Source organism: Xiphophorus maculatus, chromosome 11, assembly GCF_002775205.1.
Source record: "Xiphophorus maculatus strain JP 163 A chromosome 11, X_maculatus-5.0-male, whole genome shotgun sequence".
NCBI lineage: Eukaryota > Metazoa > Chordata > Actinopteri > Cyprinodontiformes > Poeciliidae > Xiphophorus > Xiphophorus maculatus.
Genome location: NC_036453.1, coordinates 12,830,775 through 12,854,705, shown reverse-complemented (window position 1 = coordinate 12,854,705; position 23,931 = coordinate 12,830,775). Strand labels below are relative to the sequence as shown.

At 43.0% G+C, this 23,931-nt stretch overlaps 1 protein-coding gene across 2 annotated transcripts in view; it reads right to left on the bottom strand.

Moving 5' to 3' along the window:
• LOC102224370 (glutamate receptor 4) overlaps positions 1-23,931 on the bottom strand; it is a 92,246-nt gene that overhangs the window by 22,985 nt on the left and 45,330 nt on the right. For both annotated transcript variants that reach the window (XM_023341955.1, XM_023341954.1), the window contains 8 exons: positions 22,492-22,676; positions 19,963-20,016; positions 19,713-19,871; positions 16,448-16,615; positions 15,444-15,548; positions 11,477-11,587; positions 7,293-7,499; positions 4,802-5,175 (listed from right to left, as the gene is read on the bottom strand). In XM_023341955.1, the coding sequence (XP_023197723.1) occupies positions 4,802-5,175; positions 7,293-7,499; positions 11,477-11,587; positions 15,444-15,548; positions 16,448-16,615; positions 19,713-19,871; positions 19,963-20,016; positions 22,492-22,676 (1,363 nt within the window). The remainder of the gene's footprint in view (positions 1-4,801; positions 5,176-7,292; positions 7,500-11,476; positions 11,588-15,443; positions 15,549-16,447; positions 16,616-19,712; positions 19,872-19,962; positions 20,017-22,491; positions 22,677-23,931) is intronic.

Here is a 23,931-nt window from a genome sequence, read left to right as displayed (position 1 = left end):
CCCGGCCCAGTGAGAGCCTCCAGTGCAGCCCAGAATATGCGCTGCGAGTGCAGAGAGGCGCTGCTGACATGAGCAATAAGCCATGCGGCAGAGCAGCGCTGTGGCGCCGGATAACAAAAGCTAATTGGCATTGCACTGACGGCGCGGCGTGAACAGATAGAGCAGCTTCAAAGTCGTCCTCCTCTCTTCTTCTGGCCTGCGACTATCTGCAGCCGTCAGGAACGTTTGCTTCACAATCTGAGCTAATCGGCGCTAATCAGGACCAAATGAGCGGCGGCATTACTCAGCAGAAAGATGGTCGGTCCGCCGGAGGAAGTCACCTGGAGGAGCAAGGAGCTCCTGATGCCGCCGCAGGAGGGAAAAACTTCACCTCTATTCAGCTGGGATTTGTAGTCAATTAAAATGACTTTGGTGTCACCGTTTCATCTGAGCTCCCTTCTTCTCCCGTAACCATTGGAGACCGGGATATTAATCACTGAATTAATTATTGCGGCCGCCCAGAGGGAGCGGAGGGGGGCAGAAACCCGCATTTAAAAGAGAAGAAGACTATTTCCAGCTCTGTTTGCCCTTCCTGTCAGAGAGGGAGAAATTAGTTAAAGATCTAGATTAGGAAGGAGAGATTAATGTTCCTGAAGGGACAGAACCACAGACCGGTCCACATATAGCTTAGGAAACATATTCACTCCCTCACTGATTCTCATTTCTTTACATTGTCCCTCTAATTAATCAGAATGTCAACAAGCCAAATGAGTTTTCTTTCAGCTGTTCTTTAAAAGCTCAGGCTCTTTATGAAACTCTGCCTTCAGGAACGACCTGTCCTGTTTCCAATGAGGAGAGGAAATCTAAAATCAGGACCAGCACTGAGCTGTAGCTCCTACAGCAGTTCCACCAGGCGTTTGCTAATTGCTTCTGGCTAGTCTGAAGGAGCAGAGTGGGGGTTTCCAAGCTTGGAAACTGGATTTTCCTCCAACATTCTGAGCTCTTAACTAAAACACACTATGTGTCTGGAAAACACTCCTCCCTCACAGATGTTTCTGGGTACATTTGAAGGTTTTGGTAAAATCTCTCAGCAGCTGTAACTTGTTTTGTAATTGTTTTTGACCTCTGACCTCGTCCCTTCTGGTTTCAGGGTGATCTGGAAGCGGTTGATGGACTGAGGCGTCATGAGATTAGCAGAGATGGGAGGGAAGCGCCAACAGAGCAAAGGATGAAAAGCATTGTTGAGCTTTAAGGCTGTTATCTGCAGGAAGGCAGGCGGAGGGCGGAGGTGGGATGGAGGCAGGTGGAGGTGCACAGCAGGTGTTCTCCTAATCATACACGCCGACCCGCTGGAGTACGGGCTGCTTACGTGAGCTCCGGTTTTGACGCGCCTCTGGATCCTCCGTGCGTGGGCGCGGCTGATACGGGCCGATTTCATCTGCCAGCGTTCACACTATTACTCTACAACAGCAGCCGTTAGAGAAGCAGCAGCACAGGGCGGCGCTGATAGAGCAACCGCTCCTGAAATAACCCGAGCGCACCAGCAGCAGGAAGTTTAAGCCTGACAAAGCCATTCACACTGAGATGGCTTTGCAGCAAATGAGAAACCGCGGGGAATTAGAGGCTTTATAACCGTCTGAAGGCTTCGCCGCGTCGCAGACAGGGAGCCTGATGTCACAACAACAGGCGACTTCCACCGCACAACAACAAGAGCAAGCCAGATCCTCCACCATGTTTACTGGGAACCAGTCTGCCGAACTCCAGGGTTCTTTGCCTTCAAACAATAGAGGGGAAGTCGCAGACAAGCAGAGAACAACAAGTACAGAGACAGTCCGAACCAAAATCAGCAGAATCAGTCAGAGCAACACAAGACGTTCGACAACGAGCGACAGCAAACAGAGCAGCAGATATCAGTGCAACACAGAAAAACAAGCAACAGTTTTTACTTTGAGCTACATGCAAACTCCCTCATCAACTTAAAACTCTCTTCTAAAACAGAAGAACGAGTTCAGCATTTCTGGGAAGCATCATCTGATGCAACAGCGCTGCAGAAAACATTTCAGTAATCATTCTTTAACATCACAATAATTCGTTTCTCATTTTCCTCGTCTCCTTACCTCACATCATTGCAGCTGGAATCATTTCAGACATAAAATTCCTCTTTCTTTTTGAGTTTCCCCCATTTAAACTGGGGTTATGTTGGGTAAGTATAAACAACCATCAACAGGCAGCAATCAGACTTGTCTCTGTTTGGAGAAACAATCAGCATTTCACCTGGGAGACTCAAGCTAAAACCTACATCGTAAGTGTTTGAAATTTAAAACCTTCACAGTTTAAGAAAATGCTATGTGAGCCAATTTTAAACTGAAAATCACCTTGAGGAAGCAACTAAAGCAGCTGACAGTACGCTGCTATGTTGTGGAACGTAACCCCAAATTGGCTTCAACAAACAGAAAAACTGAAAGGAGGGCTAATAAAGTGGTTTTGGATTTCAGCATGAGCCAAATCATACGGACAAAGAACTGCTGGCAGAAGAGGTAAAAACAGAAAGCTAACATTAGCAAAAACAGAAACACAAATCTCGTTCAGATGAGAAGCAGTGAAACAAATAGCAGCCTCTTGCTAAATTGATAAGAATGTAAAGCAGATAAAGTGTTCACAAACGTACCAACCTAAGAATTTAATATAATTAGCAGTTAGCTTCATCATGAGTATCTGTTAGCTTCTCTCTATTTAGCAGTTAGCTTAACCATGAATAGCTTCTGGCTTGTCTCCAGTTAGACAAACTAGCTGGAGCTTGTCTAACTGGGGATAAGCTAGCCGCTGTCTCCACATTAGCTACTCAGATTCCTGCTAATAGCATAGCTATAGTATCTGGTTATGCTGACATTCATTAACTTTTATTTTTGCTCCCATTAGAAGTTTTTTAAGAATCTTCAGACTGAGATTTCTTTGACTGCTGCAAGAAGATTGAGCCGTGGCCAATTTCGGCCATCTTTGTTTTGTTTTCACAATGGACTCCCAGTTTTATTATATATTTCAGCTGTTTAGACAGACAGTATGCCCCTATACTGAATTGTGAATAGATTTGTCATGTCCCTAGGTATTCCCAAAAATGTCAAACTGTTGTTCCAATGCAAATGTTCTCATGTTAACTTATCAGCTTTATGCTGCAGTTATAATAATCTCTGACCCACATTACGGATTCACCTCAAGACATCTACAATCTAACAAAGACACACTGCTGGTAACCTTAAGGATTTAAAACACAACGCAGTTTTTCTTCTTCTACTTCGCTGCCACAAACTGCTGCTCGTCACAGCAGGGTGTTAACATTCACTCAGCTCCTATTTGTGTCAATCAGACATGTTTGAAATATTGATGAAGGACTTAATTGGATTGGCAGGCCAGGGATTTGAGCACTAAGTTATCTGTATGATCAAGATAATGCAGCCTGACATGATGTCAAACTGTGAATTTAATTGGCCTGGAGGTCATGTACACCCTGAGGGGATGAGGTCTGAGCTTCATCACAAGTAGCTGTTAGCTTCTCTACAGTTAACTTCATCACAAGTAGATTTGGTTAGCGGAGTGTCACTAGATTAGCAATTAAATTTATTACAAGGATATGTTAGCTTGTCTAGAGTTAGGAGTTAGCTTCACTATATGACTAAAAATGTCCTTCATTCCAACTCTGTTAGCAAGTAGCTTCACTATAAATAATAATTACCTTCAGTATGAGTAGTTTTTAGCTTGTCTACAGTTAGCAGAACATCACTGTGAGTAGCAATCACCTTTGTTACACGTGTTAGCTTGACTACAGTTAGCTTCATCACAAGTAGATTTGGTTAGCCTTTAGTGTCTAAAGAGATTAGCAATTAAATTTATTACAAGCAGCTGTTGGCTTGTCTACAGTTAGCAGTTAGCTTTACTGTGAGTAGTATTTAGTTTGTCTCCAGTTCGTAATTAGCTTCACTGTGACTTGGAATTACCTTCATCCCAAGTAGCTGCGGGCTTGTCTCAAGTTAGCAGGTCGCTTCAGTGAGTAGCTGTTAGCTTGACATTAAAACTGTTGGGTATGGTGTGAGTGGATGTGATGCTAGCTGTAAAACACTGTTATCTTTTAGTTTCTGGTAGTTTGATGGCGATTAGCTTCATGGTCATTCTGAGGGTCTGTTAGCTTAAGTTTTATTAGCAATGAGTTTTTCTTCTTCTACCTCGCTGAATCTAAACACCCTGCTGTGATGAGCAGCAGGGTGTTAAGATTCACTCAGCTGCTATTTGTGTCAATCAGACATGCTTGAAATATTGATGAAGGACTTAATTGGATTGACAGGCCAGGGATTTGAGCACAGAGTGAGCGCTAAGTTATCTGTATGACCAAGATAATGCAGCCTGTCATGATGTCAAAGTGGAGGTCATGTACACCCTGAGGGATGTAGTTCATCTCAAGTAGCTACTAAATTGTCTCAAGTTAGCAGTTAGCTTCACTATGATTAGCAGATCCCTTCAAAACAAGTTGCTTTTAGCTTGTTTACAGTTAGCTTCATTACGAGTAGCAGTTAGCCTATCTCCAGTTAGCAGTTATGCTAATCATAAGTAGCTGCTAAATTGGTTTCAGTTAGCAGTTATCTATAACTAGCAATTACCTTCATTATGTTTAGCTGTTAGCTTGTCTCTGGTTAGCAGCTTCACTATAAGCGGCAGTTAGCCTGACATGATGTCAATCTGTGAATTTAATTGGCCTGAGGTCACGTCTGAGCAGAGTTTGTGGCGACTCTTGCTCTTCTTGGGTTAAAGTTTAGTGGAAGAGCGAACTCACCTGGGGGAGATGTCACAGCCCTGCTGCATGAAGGCGCCCAGGGAGAACCAGAGAGAGTTGAAGATGCCAAACTCATTGGGGGGCTGGTCGCTTGGCGGACCGTCGGTGCCCTCCTCGGGCTCCTCGGTGTGCCATTCGTACGGGCTGAAGCGGCTGACCAGGAAGAGCACCACGCTCACGCCGATGTAGGCGAACACGATGCACATCCAGATCTCGTAGGCCAGCGGGTCCAGGAAGGAGAACACGCCCGGTTTGGACTTCTGCGGCTTCTTGATCATGATGGAGATGCCGAGCGACATGAACGGTTTGGAGAAGTCGATCACCTCCTCCCGGACCAGCGTGATAGTCAAAGGGGCCACAGCGATTTCCGCTTTCTGTGGGGGGAAGAGGAAGAGGATTTAGTCGAGATTAGGTCAGGATTAGGTTGAGACTGCAACTAAATATTAGGGCCATGGTGGAAAAAAGAGTCAATGTCTGCTTAAAAACTGAGATATTTTGAGAATAATCTCAGAAATTTTGAATCTATTTTTTTTTTCATGATTTAAAAAAAAAAATCTATAATAACTCTTTGGAGAATTATTGAGTTACAACAACATTAATTTCCCTTTGGGATTAATAAAGTATTTCTGAATTTAATTGAATTGGGAAAAAAAGGTCTTTTTTTTTTTTTTTTTACCCCTCCAGGGGGTCTTTTGTGGGCTCTAGTGTCCCTTATATGATAGTGGGCTGACAGGAAACGGGGAAGAAGAGGGGGGAAGACATGCGCCAAATGTCGTCGGGTCCGGGAGTCGAACCCGCGACGGCCGCGTCGAGGACTCAAGGCCTCCAAATACAGGTCGCGCTAACCGCACGCCCCCAACAAGGTCATTTTTGACCTTGAAAAGTTGAAAATTTGCTACAAAAAAACTCACATAAATTTTGAGAATAATCTCAGAAATATTCAAGAAAAAATAAACTCATTTCTGAACTTTAAAAGTAAAAAATTTAGAAGAAAAATCTCAAATCGTGAGATTGATCTCAAATGTTTACGTTTCGAAGGTTAAAGATATTCCACTTTTAAAATGTTCCAACTTTATTTTTCTAAATGATTTCTGAGGTTAAAATCGAGTTTTCTGACTTTAAAGTAGCATTTCAAACCCAGAAGTTTCCAATTTTTTTCTAGAAAATTTCTAAAATTAATATGAAATTTCTAAGGTTTGTTCTAACAAATTGACTTTTAAAAAAGAAGTTCACTTGTTTTTTTGTAGAAATTTGAAACAAATGTCGACGTTTATTTTTTTCCTAGCCATTTTTCAATCTAAAAATTACTGATGTTTTTTTCAAGCAATTTTTGGATTTTCCAAAATCAGAAATTTAGAAATTTTTAAAGACAATTTCTGAGACTAATCACAAAAATTGTGACTTTTTCAAATATCTCTCTGACCTTTCAAGCTCAAAAACCTTTACGTTTTTTCCTAGAAAATTTCTGAATTAACCTAAAAGTTTTTATAGCAAATTTTTTTTTTTACCTTTCAGGCTAAGAAATTTCCTTGTTTTTTTTTTTAGAAAATTTCTGAGATTAATCTCAAAATTTCTGAGCTTTTTTTTCCTATTGACAGTGGCCTTAATACGCTGTCGTACAAGTCCGTGGCAGTTAGGAAATAAAAAGCAAAAATAGACCTTAAAATAGTCCGAGGCTTAACTGTGACTCTGAGAATCAGCAGGAAGGATAAAATAATCAGAGAAATATGCTTAGAGTGCAGGACAGTGTGTCACCTCTTTGCTCTGCAGCTGTGGAAAAACGCTCACCAGCTCGCAGAAAATCCACAAACCAGATTACAGCGAACGGCTCGGCAGCCATGGCGGCGCGGGGCTTACGCTCTCACAGCATTTTAACTTTCATTACGGCCGTCCAACTCGTTGGGAAACACAGCCCCAGGAAAGAAAACGGCAGAGATTAAAGTTCTTACATCCTCAGCAGAATGCGCTAAGACGACAGCCTGGCAGCGTTTAGTGTTTTAAAAACTCGCCGGGTTGAAGAGCTTCTCCGGGGAAGAAATGGAAAAGTGTTGATAATTTCTCTGGATGTTCCCAGTAAACACAGAGCTGTCCTAACTCACATTTCCACCGTAAACCTTCTGGATTTTTCTGCTTTAAATTTTATCCAAATAAGCTACTGGAGGCCACGCCCCCAACTCAACGTTTACATGCCAAAATGGCTGCAAACAAATGAGCCACGGTAAAACCTAGGACTGTAGGATAAACCAACCAACCAACCAACCAACCAACCAACCAACCAACCAACCAACCAACCAACCAACCAACCATCCATTCAACCAACCGTCCAATCAATAAGCTAATCATCCATCCATGTAACCAACCAACCTTCCAACCAACCAACAAATCAACAAAACAACCAACCATCCATTCATCCATCCAACCAACCAGCCAACCATCCAACTAACCAACCAGCTAACCTCTGGACAGAATCGGTAAGCATAGCACCACCTACCCCGTACACCAGCTCCCCGACCATGCCGTTCCAGATCTTGGTCTCTGGGTCCCTAGCGCCGTACTTCCCGTCTGGGACGATGGCGATCTTATACTTGATGCCGATGTGTTTGGCGATCTCGGAGGCCAGGTCCACGCAGTAACCCTCGTACTGGTCGTTGCCCTCGAACGACTCCCAGTTCTTCTTCAGCATGACGTAGGGACCCTCCTACAAGACCAGTGAAACCAGTGAAACCAGAGCGTCAAACACAACACAGGCTGGTGTGTTGTGTTTTCATTTATTCTACTAGTGAAATAGAGCAACAGTCTTTTCCGTATGGAAGCCTTTAGCTGCCAGAAGTAGAAACTAAATTCAGCAGCAGTATGGCATTACAAAATGCAAAACTCATTAAGACAAGAAAATTTCATTTAATTCGATCAGTTGTATATGACAGAGTACTAGCTTCAGGACAACATCTTTTTTCTTTCAATGACGAGAATAAAGTCATAACATTCGATGAATAAAGATGCAACGCTACCAGAAAATAAGTCAGAAAGTTACAAGGAAAATGTTGTTTTAATGAAAAGAAAGCTTCAATAGAGTCAATAAGATCTGACCGGCTCATCAAATCTGGAGTTTCTAAATAGACTCAATACTGGTTCCTTTCGGACGGTTCACCAGCAGCGTTCCGGCCGATTAGGAACCTTTTGGGTTTTGGAGTTTCTCTGAAGGTCACTCCAGCGACAGACGGAGCGCAGGGTCGAACCGCCAACCATGTAATTACTGAGCGGCTCAGTCTACTTCCTGAGGCGGGAGGATTCACGCTGGGGTTAATTTAGAGACACATTACAGGTGTGACTGTAAAATCCCCCCCCCGCTGCTTTACTGCGACTCTTCATGAAGGCAGTTTGTTCCTGGAGCTGATCTGCCAAACCCAAAACATTCAATTCCTAACATCTGAACTGCAGGAGAGAACCAGAGCTACGGACCGGGTCTCACCGGGACCACTGCTGCGTCTCCTCAGAGACTCGACTCAACGCTCGTCTCTGCTCACCTTTCCAACGTTTGTTCACAAAGTGATGAAGAACAGAACCAAAGCTGGGTCAGAGTCCAGCAGGAAGAGGTCAGAAGAACTTCTGCTGCTTTCTGAAGGTGATTACTGAGATTAGAGCGTTTATAATTATTACCTGAACCTAATGATGGTTCAGCACAGAACGGCGATAAGTACCGGCTTCAGACTTCAGTTCAGCCATCTGATACTTTTATTTACCTTCAGATAAATTAAACTTACGTTACATGAAAAATATCTGCTTATAATTTTGGATAAATATTTACTAAAGAATATTTGTTTTCATGATTAAAGAACCATAATTTTATTTCTGTTTTTAGATTTCAACATAAAGAAAATAAAGTGGACGGATACATTATCTTCTATTGGATGTTGACTTTATTTCCTCTAATGTTCACTTGTGAATACTTAATGTCTTTACACTGTGAGCTCTTGATATCAAATTACATTTTTATGTTTGGGTTCATAATTTTGGTGATTTCTGATTCTGAAAATGTGGAAAAGTTTCCAACCCAACAACAACAACAACAAAAACACAGATTTGAAGATCTGATTACGATATTAAAGGCAAACTTAGTTTTTAAAATGAATTTCAGACATTTTAAGGCCTGTAATCTTCTTCACTCGCACAGACGTCGGTGACTTTCTGACGTCTCTAATCTTTAATGAACATAATTATGTTTTGTAAGAAAATGGATGCAAACCATCCTTCACATTATGTTGGTCCATCACATAAAATCCCAATAAAATACGTTGAAGCAGATAAAACTGCATCAGTTTGAGTGGTGAGGTTCCAGTTGGTTTCAATGGGTTCTGAATGGATCGGAGTTCTGGTCGTTTCTGGAGGCTTGGTTCTGACAGAACGGTCCGTGTTTCTGGCACAGGAAGAGAGAGCGATCCTTCACGGTCTTCACTTTAAAAGGCCAACATGGCTGACAGCCTGGTCAATAATCACCGCTCCGCCGCTGTCTAATGAGGCTCACGACACGGGCCGTCCAGAACAAACACACGACCCGGCCCGCTTCATGATCCAGAGCCAAACAAGCACCCCGACATGTAACCAAACGGAACCCGTTTGCTCAGCGCCACGCCGGCTTGTTTGGGTCCGTGTTTGGTGTTCGGGACAAACGGTCTGTTTGGTCAGGAGCGCTAATCAGCACCAGAGCGACGGCCGGCGGTCCAAATGACCCGGTGACACAGAGACAGCGCTGACTCACCCAGCAGCCTCTTCATGCATTATTCCAGTTTTTATGTCATGAAGCTGCTGAACGGTTTATTGGGCTCCGGTTGGTTCCTGCTGCTGCAGGCTCAGGGTTCATCCTCACTGGAAACAGTCTCTGCTCTCAGAGGGACGGACCGTTAAATATCGTACCATTAAAAACTCCTGCTTTGTTTTAGCGAGGCGTTCATTTCTTCTGAGTGATCGACTGAACTCATCTCGTTAAACTAAAGGTTTTTTAGATCCAGTGAAATGCACCTGTTATTTACGCCATGACATTTTCTACTAACTGTAATTTCTGCAATGACAAATGGAAACAAAAATGACCAAAAGATTTCCATCACTTTTCATATTTTAACTGTTAAAGTAAAATATCGTGTCAAGGTGGTGAAATTATTTTTCTTGGTCTTATTTATTTTCTATCATAAAATAATCAGACGTTTCCTTTTAGTTTAAGCCGCTGCGTATAAACACAGCAGGGCTTTAAGCTTTCAGAAGACAAACAGGAAACATCAGGATATTTCACAAGGTCGGTTCCAACCACGACCGACAAACACGCTGATCCGACATCAGAAAGGAAGCCGCCACAGAGAAAGAGTAAAATCATGCTACATAGGAAGGTGATGGATCTGAATTGGTGTGATTATGGGAGCATTAGTCTTTCTAAGCTGTTTTAGGGCTTACAGGGAGTCCTCTGAGTGTGTAATATACTGTAAGTAAGAGCAGGTAGTCTGACAAAGTGACAGATTTAGAGCAAACAGCAACTCTGCTACTTTACAAACCAGGATCCATCAGTCTGGGAGAAAAACATGCAGCTTTACACCTAAAGGACCAAAAACACACACACACACACACACAGTCACACACACACACACACACACGCACACACACGCACACACACACACACACACACACACGCACACACACACACACACACACACACACACACACACACGGCGTGTCTGTGAAGAGACGTCCTCCATCCTCTGAAAAACAACAAAGCCAGCGTCTCCCTCCATATGCATCCCCCCTCCCTCTCCTGGGACTCCATTATGGCTCTGAGTGTTTCTGAACAGGGATCCATTAACATGGCCGCTGTCTCTCCTCTGCTCCGGTTCTTCTGGGCCTCGTTTGGGCTCGGGACGCTGCGTCCATCACTGCCACTAAGGCCTTTCATGTCCCCTCCTGTCCAACTGGGGACCAGTCTGTTAAAATGGGCTGAATAGAGGGAGGAAGCTGAATTGACTCCACTTCCTCAAGGTGCAAAAATAGCTGAGAATTAAAACATTTTACTTTCACTGCTAAAAATAAAAAGTTTGAAGATTTTTAAATCTTATTTTTTTGTAAAATGTTTTGCACATCACTACTATTCTTGATCAGCGAGTGACATGATGGATCTGGAAGATTTTAAGCAAAAGCTAAAAACAGGAAACGTTACATTACTAAGCCTAAAGAGAGCAAAGTCCGGTTTGGGAGTCTTCAAATAAAATAAAATGTCGGGTTTACTTCAAGTGTTCAGAGTTAATTAATCGGATTTTTTATAGCCGATCTCAACTCTAATGTTTCCTGCTGAGGCGTTTTAGCATCGCGGTCACGCCAACTCTGTTTTTCAGTCAGCTGTCTCCTTCCAGCGCTTGGCGCTAATAGCGTTTAGCATTCATCCACAAATCATTGGCAGAAGTGAGAGCACTGCGCAACACAAATAATCATCCAGCCGGAACAAAACGCGCTAAATAGCAAAACAATTTAATGAAGCTGATGAATCGTTACAGCCCTACTGTCCTGATTATGGTAGAGCTGCAATCAGGGCATGGCACAGAAAAAAATGTTTATGTAAACCTACAAAAGAAGCAAGTTTTGCAGAAAAGATGTCTGAGAAAAAGCGCAGAAGGCAGTGAATGCAGCATGCTAGCTTACCATGATGGTCGTCACGATAACGGTTCGGTTATCCATGCCTGTGGTGTCGTTGGAAAGCTGCTGGGTTTCCTCCTCCAGAACCAGTTTGTCGTCACCGTTCCAGTAGCCGATCTGCAGGAAGAACAAAGCATCAGAACCAGAACACCCAGTTCACACGCTAAACTCTATTAATTATTAATATTACTGATGGAGAATCACAGGAGTTTACTGGAGATGTTCTGGGTGACGGAGCAAAGAATCTCAGTATAAACAAGACATGAAGCTTTATTCATTTGCTTTACGAGTTAAACGGTCTGATGCACAAGCCAAATAATTTGGTCTCGACTAAAAAACATCCATAATTTAATTAATTTTATAAAACCAATGCCATGAATGTCAGACTGAACGCCTCAGATTTGGTTTTCTCAGGACAGTTGATATCAGATGAATCATTTAGCTGAACACTGGAAACATGACGCGATCTTCACTACTGCAGTCCCTGATTATACCGAATGGGTTCCTGTGTTTGAAATGTTATGTAAAAATAATAATGGCTGGGTTCTGATAAGCTTATAGTACATTAAAAATAAATTCAGATATGTAAGAATAAGTCAACACTTGTAAATTAATCATTAAGTCATCCTCGGCAATTCAACAAAATGTAATAAAATTGTCAAGAGAAGTTAAGAAACTGATTTTATTTCAGTTCTTACACATTTTTAGAGGACCACCATCATCCTCATACATGTGGCCATTTATCACATGCCATCACATAATTATGGAGGAAAATCTGGGGGTCAATTCCCGACCTTCCGATCCTTGCTCCATGTCTGCCCCCGTCTAGTTCCTGTCAAAATACTTTTATAAATCCATAATTTTAAATGTAAATACCAGAATCTTTATAAAAACACTTATAATGCCCTATTTTAATAGTTACACCAAATGTAGCTTAAAATGCACCAATACACATGTTGGAAACAGTCTTAAAACTATCGCTAGGAAAATAAATGGTTCTCCTGGATTGGCTGCTTTGGACACTCCAGCCAATAGCACGTCAGCTAGCATAGCATGTAGGCAGCCTATTTCAGATTCCACAGATGCTTTTTAGAAATGCTTTACAAAACAATCCATGAACAGGTGGAATATGTATGAAAATGTTCAATTGCCCGAATACTAAGCCTGGAATAACCAGGGGTCCTCAAATTTATTTTAATAATTAGCATTAGCATCTCACAGTATTGAGCTAATCATGATTAGCTCATAATTAGCTAATTAATACCTGAAAATGGTGTTATAAAAACATTTTATTCTACCATAAAGTTGAATAAATAGGATTTTACCACATTGTTAGCAGTTTAGATAAATAAGGTCTAATTAGCATTTAGCATCAGCAACTAACATATAGCAGTTAGCATGAGTAATTATTTGTTTCTGATTGACCATTTCATTTAATAAACCACTAGTCCCTGATTCCTTCTTTGTTAGTTCTCATGTAGTTAATCCAGCCTTTTGGTTTTTAGGTATTATTAAAACCTTTTGCCATTTAGCAGCACATCTGTAGCATCGGTACCATCGGTGTGTGAAAATAACATTTGAGATTTATTGTTTTCCGTTGGCTTGAACTCACTCCAACTAGACTTTCACGTTACTCTCAGATAAAATCTTCTTTTCGTTCTCCAGATTATTCCACATGCTGCGTCCTGCAACAGCTTCCATCTTGTGATGCCGCTTAAGCAGCAACTTAATGACTAATCTTTGAAGATCTCTCTCCGTCTGTAAGAATCTCCTTCCAGAGGTCATCTGGGGTCAAAGTGACTGCCAGGAAGCGACACACAGGATGTGCTTCAGTCAGAGCATCGGCACATCGTGACCAGGGAGCGTCGCAGGAATTTATGGTAAAAAGCCGGAATGTGAGAAGCAATATTGTGTCAGACTGATATACAGATCATAGAGGATGCAGAGGCTGTGACAGGCGCTGCAAACAGCCATAATTCAGACAGAGTGGAGGCGGCGGGGCCGGGGGCGGCGGGGCCGGCGGCCCTCGCCCTCAGGATGATTGAAGAACATGCAGAATGTGGGGGCAAGGCTCTGACCTAACACAAACACACACCAACACCCACGCATCCCGGAGCCGGCCAAAGCAGCTTCTGATTGATGGGAACTCCTCTCCTCCACCAGCATACCTTGATTGCCTTCTGTTTCACTTCATCCTCTCCCCATCACTCTCTCGGCTGCTCCCGCCTTCGCCTCCATTTCTTCCACACACATCCGTCCTCTCAGACCAGAGGCGGAGATGCTGCCCAAGGCTGTTTTTTACACCTCACTTATGATAACAGAAAATGGCGCAACACGCATTAAATCCTACCAACCCCAAACCACTTCATCCATCACAGCAGCCTGGGCACATCTTTGACGTTACTCTGATTTACAGGCAGTGGAGAAGCAGAGCTACTCTTAACACTGAGCCGCAGCTACAGGTGGGACGACTCGGGCATGTTTAGACGAAGGCAAAAGAAAACAATAAGGGAAAACTCATCCATCCATCAGAGCTGCTGCTCAGCCTCTTTTTTCTCAAAACAAGGTCAAAAACACATATGTATATACAGTATGTATATACATATGTACACACACGCTATAGCATTTGGCACATCAACCGTCATTCAGGCTTGATATCAAAACAGCAGACATGGTTTAATGAACAGGTGGGCACTGCTAGCTAAAACATTAGCTATGCTAGCAGTAATACACTAACCATAAACAGTTCCACTGACAATAAACTGTTACACCAACATAGTATTTTGGGGAAGCTAATGCTAAAGCGCTAACTTCATCCAGGTTGATACCCGCCATGTATCAATGACAGGACATGTGCTTATAGCGCCCTCCACAGGCGTAAGCCTGTTATTAAACTCCTTCCTGTACGGTTTGAAAGTGATTCTTTGGGACAGACCTTTCATTCACGCTTTCAGTTTTATGGCTGACTCTGGTCAGAGAGCACGCTGGATTTTAAACGGTTCACAGCAATGCATTCTGGGAAGCTGGGAACCAATCTGGACCCAGATCGGCCATCTGTGTCCAACCTCCAATGATCTAGATGAGCATTTGAAGTTGTGGAGATCTGTGGTGTTTCTCTTTCTCCATTATTCCAGATTCTGTGCAACAGAACCACTGGCAGTGACACGGGACCAGAACCAGAACTAATCCTGTTCAATGAGGCGGTTACATGCTGCTCACGCATTGAGCCCATCCTGTGAAGGTGCTTATTGCCATATAATGGAAACACTTTTTATCCACAGTTCAGGTCAGAAGTGCACATCAACTCATCATTTAAATGAATGTCATTAATGTGGAGCTTTTAATGAGGCTTTTTAAATGTTTTCTTTCCAAAATGGAACAACTGGAGGTTTATTTTAAATTTTCTGCCATCCACTCAGTGTGCTCATAATGACTCAAATATTACTCTGCACTCCCATTAATATTCTCTGAGCAGGTTGTGCCCTGACAACAGTCAATGCTGGAGATTCATTACGTTGTTTACACAGTTTTAGTCAGGAAATGTCCGGATTTAATGTTCCAGGTCACTCTGACCTGAAAAGACAGGAAGGAATTAAAATTTGGAAAGTCGTAGAAAAATTATTTGATAAATTGTTATAAATGACCCAACTGCAGAAAGTCTGGGAAATTTTCACAGGACTCCAACAGGAACATGCTAAGAGATCTGAGTCGGACAAATAACGGGACGTCATCGGCTAAAACATTCAGAAAGATTTAGTAGCTACAGATTTTTATAAGACATTTAGAGATACTGCAGAACCTTCAGCATCACTTATCGAAGCCAATTAGTTAAAGCCCACAGCAGTGTTGCTTTAAAACCCATCACAGTTGCTATCCTGTAATCCTTCCACTCTGGAAAAAAAACAAACTAAAAGCCCCAAATTAAGTTCACGTGGTTCATCTCTGAGACCTGGTCCTCGTCTTCATGTCTTACCCTTCTGGGTCCGTTATTCTTCAGCTCAAACACGTCCATGGAGTAGTTGATCCTCTGACCAAACTCGTTAAACTCAACATTACCTGTTAGTCCCTGCAGCTGGACCTGCACACAGACAGACAGAGTGACGTCACGCAGAGGGGAACCAACCAACGAGACCTTCACCAATTTGTCTGAGCCTCATCCACAGAGCTGGCCCACGGTCGGTTCTTCTTACCGGGATTTTATGTGACAGAACAAATAAAGCAGTAAAAAAATGTGAAGCTGAAGGAAAACGACACGGGATTTTCCTTAACGCTCCACCCAGAGACCTTCTGTAAACATCAACAAGCAACAGATTCCCAGCTAGATTTAGGTCTGCACTTTGACTAGGCCATTCTAAGCCATCGTTTTGTTTTAGAGTCTTCACTTTAAAAACTAAAACATTTGTTGCTTCATTTCTCCTTCCCTTCTCTTTCTGTTGGTCTGTCACTTAAAATATGTTCAAGTTTGAAACCTTTAAACTTTAAGCCTCTTTAGGTTCAGAAAGATCAAATAAGGTCGATATTTGTCCAAATCTGTGACTTTATGTTAGTTTTATAATGTTTACATCTTCAGTGAATCTAGATCATCATGTCAGCCATCATGCAGCTAAACAGAAATAAAGAAAGGAGTTTCTCTCCATCATAATCCTGATTTCCTGAAATAAACACATTTTTTAGATTATGATTAATTTATTCAGTTGTAGTTTATCTCTTTGCGACGCCGTTTGAACAGTGTGTCCAGGCATTTTGCATGTCAACCAAAATGTTCATTTTTAAAACGGGTATAACTTTTCATCGGATGTTTTTCTGTGAAAGATGTTGAAAGTCATGTTTTTATTTTCCTTCCACTTTACATTTATGTAGCGCTTGTCACATCAAAGCCAGTTGAAACAGAAGTTTTATGGTTAGAAGGTGACCAAATGGGAGCAGTTCATGGTGGTGACTAAATGAACTCCAGGTCCACCGGCGTGTTTCTCTCGCCTGTTTCAGGGTGCGCTCCATTTCTTTGCCCTGGTTCCAGGGGGCGGCGGGGTTCGCCAGGCAGTCCCCGGCGTTCCCCCGTCGGGACAGGTCCACCTTTCGACTGCGCAGCGTCCTGAAGGCCTCGGCCATCACCATCACGCCGTCATACGTCAGCGCAGACGTGTACTGCAAGACACGAGCAGGCATTAACAGATAACCGGGTCTGTTTCTGACCCGGTTCTACTGGAACAAAACGTCATCTGTTCCATCTCCAGCTAGTGTGGCTGTCTTTCTCTCAGCAACTTGTTCCCCTCCTGACCTGTGGGGGCGCTGCACCAAGAACCACTGAAGGAAACAACATGAAAACCTGTGAAGACACCGAGAGCAACTTCCTTCTTCACCGAGTGGAAACAGAAATGGAGGCGTCAGATTTTAGCGGTTGAAAGATTTATCTTTAGCCAAAGGCGAATCATTTCTCCTGTTATGGCTAGGCTGGCACGTTTGTTTTGGTTGTATTTACCCAGAATGCCCTGCAATGCAGTCCACTTCCTGCTTTTGGAGCCAGAGTTCACTTCAACCGAACCCAGATTGAACACAACCGCTAAAATCTGATGCCTCCATTTCTGTTTCCATTTGGTGAAGTAGGTAGTTGCTCTCAGTGTTTTTGTGTCGTTTCCTTCAGTGGTTCTTGGTGCAGCGCCCCCACAGGCCAGGAGGGGAACAGGTTGCTCAAATGGTTTGGTTGGTTTGACTCAGAGCAGAGAAAGAACCACAGCAGCTGTTGATGGAACAAGTCAAAGCGAGTCTACGGACTGTCAGGTGCTAAAACACTTTAAAAACGATGTAAAACTCAGCAGGCAGAATGAAATGAAAGTTCTTGTAAGTGCAGCCGGGAGGAGACCCGACCCGGTCTGAGGAATGAGCCCAATTAAACTCTGATTTAGCCCAACAGATTTAATGCTCTGCTGTTCAGGTGTTTTCAGAGGACGTGCAGAGTTTCTTCAACGTAACGGGAGCAGGAGACTGCGGTCATTATTTCCTGGAAACAGAGAGGAAGACGAGAGCAGAGCCCCCGCCCCGGTGTAAACTCACCAATTTACCCTCATTTATCTGTGACCTGAAGACGCGCCACTGCCTCTAATTATTTGCTCTGTAAAAATGTTGCTCTCCTTAAAGCACCATAAATTCTCCTGAAACTAACCTCTGGCAGGGCAGAGAGGTAATTGAGGGAATGACGAACCGGCAGCCTGGCTTTGGGGGTTCAGGGGTAATAGAGGGTTGGTGGGGGGGTAACGGGAAGCATTTTGTCCAGCCGGGAAGCAGCCTGACATTAATTACCCCGGCTGGCGGGAGTTTATTAACTCTGCCTGCAGCCGGGGTTGAACCCCATTCATTAGCCTGCTGTTCGCTGCAACATTATGGCTTCCGGAGCGCTCTAAGCCCCGCCCCCTGCCGCTGCCCGACCAATCACAGCCTGGCACCTGCTTCTATGATACCTTTAGCAAAACAAACCTCTCTTTGAACCCGACACCTGCACAATGCTTCGGTTTGTTTGACACTGACACGTTTAGAGAAGAAATGAGTTTAATATCAGATAAAATTAGAATAAAAATAAAAAACAGTTTTAAAATGACGATGAAGGAAAACCAGTGAAACGTAAATCAGGAAACTCGGCCATGATGAGGAACCTGTCTGACAACATGAAGCAGGTAAATACCTCAACAAGCAGCACATTGAGAAAGTCAACAACAGACGGGTCACCGACTGATTATGTAAGGAAGTTTGAAACCTTTTATTTTTCTTTTGAAGACCCAAAAAGTCTTAAAAATATAATCATGTGCAAGAAAAAAAAATTATATTAAAATATTTTTAAAACGTCCCCTTTTTTTCTTGTGGATTTTTTTTTCTGAAGCTGAGCATAAAAAAATAATAATGTGCAAAATTTGACTAATTGTGTTTTTCTACCAAATATTTAAGGACAATGAAGATACATTTTTCTCATTTATCAGCAAAAAAAACCCCAGTACAATTATTATTATAATTATTATTATTAATATTATTATTATTTTGTCTTTGGGCCTACACGGTAAATGGGTAAAAATATTCAATTCAATTAAGTGAAAAAAAAAAAGTACTGGGAGAGAAAAAAACATTTCTTCAGGACTTAAGCGAGAAATAAAAAACAAGACAAAAGGTATTGATTGAATACATGCATGTTTTTTGTCCCCTTTGACCTCCCACAGGAGGCCAAAGGGCCCGGGGCCTAATGGCTTTATAACTGACGGCTAGATGGAGGAAAAACTCCAGCCTGAGTGGGAATCCTACTTCAGATCCAGAAACGTAAATGCCTTGAAAATTTATAGAACTTTAATAATAATAATAATAATAATAATAATAGTAAATTTTATCTCATCAGGTCTCTACCTGCTGATAAGAAGAGCTTTTACCGAAGCGTTGCTGTTTTTATGTATCTGAGCGAGTAAAGATGGTGGAGGCAGCGGTCGCTTAGCTTAGCTTCAGGCTAACTGCAGAGTCTCAGTGGGGAGTCCACTCATTTAGGCTGAGTGGATTTCCAGGAGAGAGAGAGCAATTCATCAACACACACACCACCGTGGATAATATCACACTGGTGTAAACTTTTAATTTCACCCAGCCCAATACATCACACACCCACACACACACTCAGCTCGTCTCTGCTGCTCCTGCGACTAAAGCAGAGATCTGTGCTGGACACAGAGATGAGCTGTAGGGTGGAGGTTTGCTAGCCGCCGTGGCGTGATGCCCCAGCGCCTGAACCGTGTGCGGGTGAACAGGAAGTGGGTCAGTCTGTCACATCGCTGCATGCAGCAGCAGAGGATGACATGCAGACGGCTCTTCCTCTCTGGGTTCGCTCCTCAGATCTCCAAACGGCCGAGTCATACCCATTTTGCAAACATCAGCATTCAGCTTCAAAATGAAATTAAAACATTTCATCTTTAAACCTGACCCATAATGCTTCCTAGAGCAGGTTAGGATAAGTCTATGGCCTAGTCAAAGCATGTTCATTACATTCTCTGCAATAAATCATTCTGAAATAATGAGATTTAAACTCCTCAGTTCTCCCTATTCTGAGCTGTTTCAGGGTCTCTGTCACTTTAAATCCTATTAACCTGCTACTGGCCACACCCCCCAACTCAACGTTTACACTGACATGAAAATGATGGCAATAATTTCACTCTGTGTAAATAAATAGTTTTGAATCATTCTTGAACTGCAGTTGTGGTTCTAGTTCTGGTTCTGGTACCTTGGGCGGGGCGTCGGAGCCCGGGTACTCCCTCTGGTCCAGTTTGTTCCAGCGCTGCATCAGCTTGATGACCATGGGGTTGCTGAAGTTGACCAGCTGGAAGCCGGTGACGTTGGCGCCCCCGTGCATGAAGCGCTCCAGGTTGATGTCCTTAAATCCCTGCAGAGGAAGAGAGTTACGGCGTTCACAGACGACTCCACGCCGTCACACTACCTGGAGAGGAAAACCAAGATGGAGGCAACCGACTCACCAGGTTGGCCATGATGTAGTGGTAACCCTTCACATGTTTCCCGACACTCACAATCTGAGGAAGACAAAGCCGAGTTAATCTGACAGCATTGCAGGACATCACAATCTGGGATGAAAACACATTTAATGGCTGAGATCTGTGGTGTCTCATCATCAGGCATCACTGTGGATCTATTGGTAAACGTCTGGATTGCCTTTTAAACGACCCTTCCTTTGTTTTAAGATAAAATGTTGAACAAGAAAAGAGAAAAAGAAACGAAATAAAAAGATTAGAAGAGATTTTTTTCTCTTATGACAGGCCATCCATCCATCCATCCATCCATCCATCCATCCATCCATCCATCCATCCATCCATCCATTTTCTAACACCCTTGTCCCTAGGGGGGGGGTCAGGAGGGATGCTCCGGGCGAGAGGCGGGGTTATGACAGGCTAAATAACCCAAATTATTGTTTGACTTTGCTACTTTACAAAGGAGGTCAACTGAGATTTCTCTTTTGTCTTTTTCTAAAGACCACGAGCCATTTCTCTTGCTAACGCTAGACTAACACGCTTGTTTTGGTTGTATTTACCCAGAATGCCCTAACCTGTAGTCCACTTCCTGCATTTGGAGCGGTCGTTTACCAAACCGAGGCTTGGAGGACCAGAGCTCGATTAGCATTCACACCTCCAAGAAACGAACCGGACTTTATAGACAAACGGACTGGAGTTGGGTTAGAGCAGATTAAATTGAACTGGTGTCAGATGAAGCTCAAAGGAAGGTCTCTGTCTGATAAAACAGACTTTATCTGTCTGGTTTCCGGTGCTGATGTTCGGCCGGACCACAGTGACGATGCGTTTCCTGTTGATTGCTCTCTGAACCCCTGACTCCACGCTAATGAGGTGCCGGAAGCTGACCCACGTCCCGCAGTGACTCAGCGGCTTCGTCATTAACCGGATCAGGAGCTCTGCCTTGGAAACTGAACCGTCAACCTTTCACCTCCCTCATATGCATCCATCCAGGCTGCATTTTAAAGCTGATGAAAACTGAAGCAGGAAAACATGCGGTAATATTGGTTACGGGGATATAATGTGAGCAATGTTCCTGCTTCTAAAAGATCATTTAACTCATTATTTACATCTAGAAAACAACATTTTATTGAAAAGTTGCTTTTGGGAAACATAAAATCTCTAATAAATCAAACATAAAACCCGATGATGTGCTTTAGAAGAAAGCTACAGGAATTATAAATGCATTAGATTATTTTCCTGCAACCAATGAAATATTTCTTCCACTGCAATGAAATATTTCACAGACCTGCACAGAAAACAAAAAAAGCCTTTAATAAAATCCTCCTATGGATGTAAACAGAACTGGTTCAAAGTTAAAGAAACAAATTATGAATGAAAATAAAAAACAAAAATCTGAAATTCAATTCAAAAATAAAAGGCAGCAGAATGAAAAAAAAAAACATTTTTTGAAAACGTTTTCTGCAGTTTTTTAGTTCATGTTTTCATCTTCAGTCGGTTTAATAAGCGAAGTCTCACTTTGAACAGCCATTTAAAGCTTTTATGTTTCTACAAAACCAGGACGTTTTATCAATACATAAAATCCCTCGGAAGAAAAGTTTGTTATGCTAATAGCAATTAGCATTCATCAACAACTCACTGGTGGAAGTGAGAGAGTTCAGCAACACAAATAAAGAGTAAAACGTTACAGCTCTGGTTTTAACATAATTAGTAAAAATCTAAATAAATAAACTTCAGATTAAGCTGAGAGTCGGCAGCAGAAGCAGCCGGCCCTCAGAGAGACGGAGGCGGCCATGATGAAGAGGAGCAGGAGGAAGAGGAGGGAGGAGCGGTTTCTGAATGAGCTGCTGCCAGCGACCATCACTGGAGATGAAAACAGACGTTTCCCAGGTTCAAACTGGTCTAATTAGCAGGTACAGTGTCCTCCCAGTACCGTCTGACTGGGAGGGAAACACTCTTTGAAGATGTTGGCATGACGACGCATTAAATCCCTGCAGACCTGAAGGCAACGCTGCAGCCTGAGGGTAAAAACCAGCTGAACTCTGAACCTTCAGAGTCACATAGAGACGGTTACAAAGTCGGCCTTCCATCACCTGAACAGCATCTCAGGATTAGAAGGAGTGAGGAACTCGTGCACACGTTTATCTTTTAGTCGCATTAATTGCTGCAGCAGCTCAGAGAAGGCAGAGGTCGACAGATGACCTCTTACAACAAACTGTCACAGCATGGGGACAGTTTGACCAAATATTTTTAATAAAAGTTTCATCCTGCAGCTTAAAATCCAGGCTAAAACCTCCACACGTTTAGATTCCTTTGAACAATAATAACTGAAACATCGATCATGATATTTGATCTGTATTGATCACTTTAACGATAGAACTCAACAACATGTAACATCTGTTGTTAGTTTTCACTGCTGTTGACCGTATGACGTGTTTATAATGCTTTCATGTTTCCACAAACTGCCGCGTTGCTGAAACGCGCTTTATGATTGATTGATTGATTGGTTGGTTGATTGATCACCTGCTCCAGCATGTTCTGCAGCCTCTCGGCCTCCAGGTCGATGACAAACTTCTTCTCCTCGCGGCGCTCCAGGTCCTCCAGCAGGCGCCGGTAGTTGGCATCGTTGAAGTTTTCCACACAGATGGCGCTGACCTGCCAGTCGTCTAGTCCGGCTTTCTCCATGATGGCCTGCAGGATGGCGTACCCTGAGACACACACACACACACACACACACACACACACACACACACACACACACACACACACACACACACACACACATGCACACGGGGTACGGAGACAATCAGGCTCTGATACGCTTCACAACGGCCTCTGATTATCGATCAATATTCCACTGATCGATCAGGTTTTTAGTTTAGTTTATCACAGTATAGACTTCGGTGTTTGACAGTTTTCACAAATAGAAAAAGCTAAAGCGGTAACTGTGTCTTCTGCTAACCGGCTAATGCGCTAATGTCAGAGCTAATTCTTCCTTTAGCACTTTAGCTAACTGTGAAAACGTTTAGCGTGTTTAGCTTTCCCAAATACGATTTTCCCGTTCGTTTGGTTTGCTGCTTTTTAAACTTTCATTTTAAATAAAGTTGCTATCTTTATTCTGTAGGTAGCCGTTTACATTCATCCTCTTATTTAGAAGTTATTATTAGAGAAACAGTCTAAGATTTAAAACAGAATATCTTCTTGTAATAAATTTAGTTGTACAATAATTTTCTACTTCTGGGATTTTCTAAAAGTTAATATTTCCCAGACTCTTGAAGTCAGTTCTGTTGACAACATTTAATATTTAAATGATGTCCACTGGGTGTTAACGTTTATTTTAAATATTCCAGAGTCTGCTGGTGCTTTTTAATGCTGCTGAACAACAGTCAGGATATTTCTCTGTTCATCTCATATTTGGGCTCCGTATTATTTTCCAGGTTCATCTCTGGATCCGCTCTCTGATCTGTAGCAAACAGCTCTGAGCAGAACCTGACAGGAAGTTTAAAACTGCAGGATTGAATCTCGACGTCCTCAAGGAGCCAAAACAAACTCTGAAGCGTTTCCAGACCGAAGCTCCGGATCGGAGGCAGAGCCGGGCGCAGGGCGGCCATGACGGCGGCCGTCCTCCAGCAGGAACAGATGTCCCCCTTAAACGGCCCCTCCTGGTGGCCATCACAATCTGGCAACCCGGCTCCCTTTGCTCCCAATTAGTGGCTTAACCTGCGCTCTGGCAACCTGGCTGCCTGCACACCTCCATCCCTCCTCGGCCCTTCACAGCCCATTAGAGAGCTGCTATTGCCAAGACACACACACACACACACACACACACACACACACACACCCACACACAGAGACACACACTTGTCCCTGCAGAGAGGAAGCGGTTCGTGGCATTTTGGCTTCTTTACAGCCGAATCCCCAGATGGGAGCGAAGTGTTTCCAGTTGAAAGGGAAGATTAATGA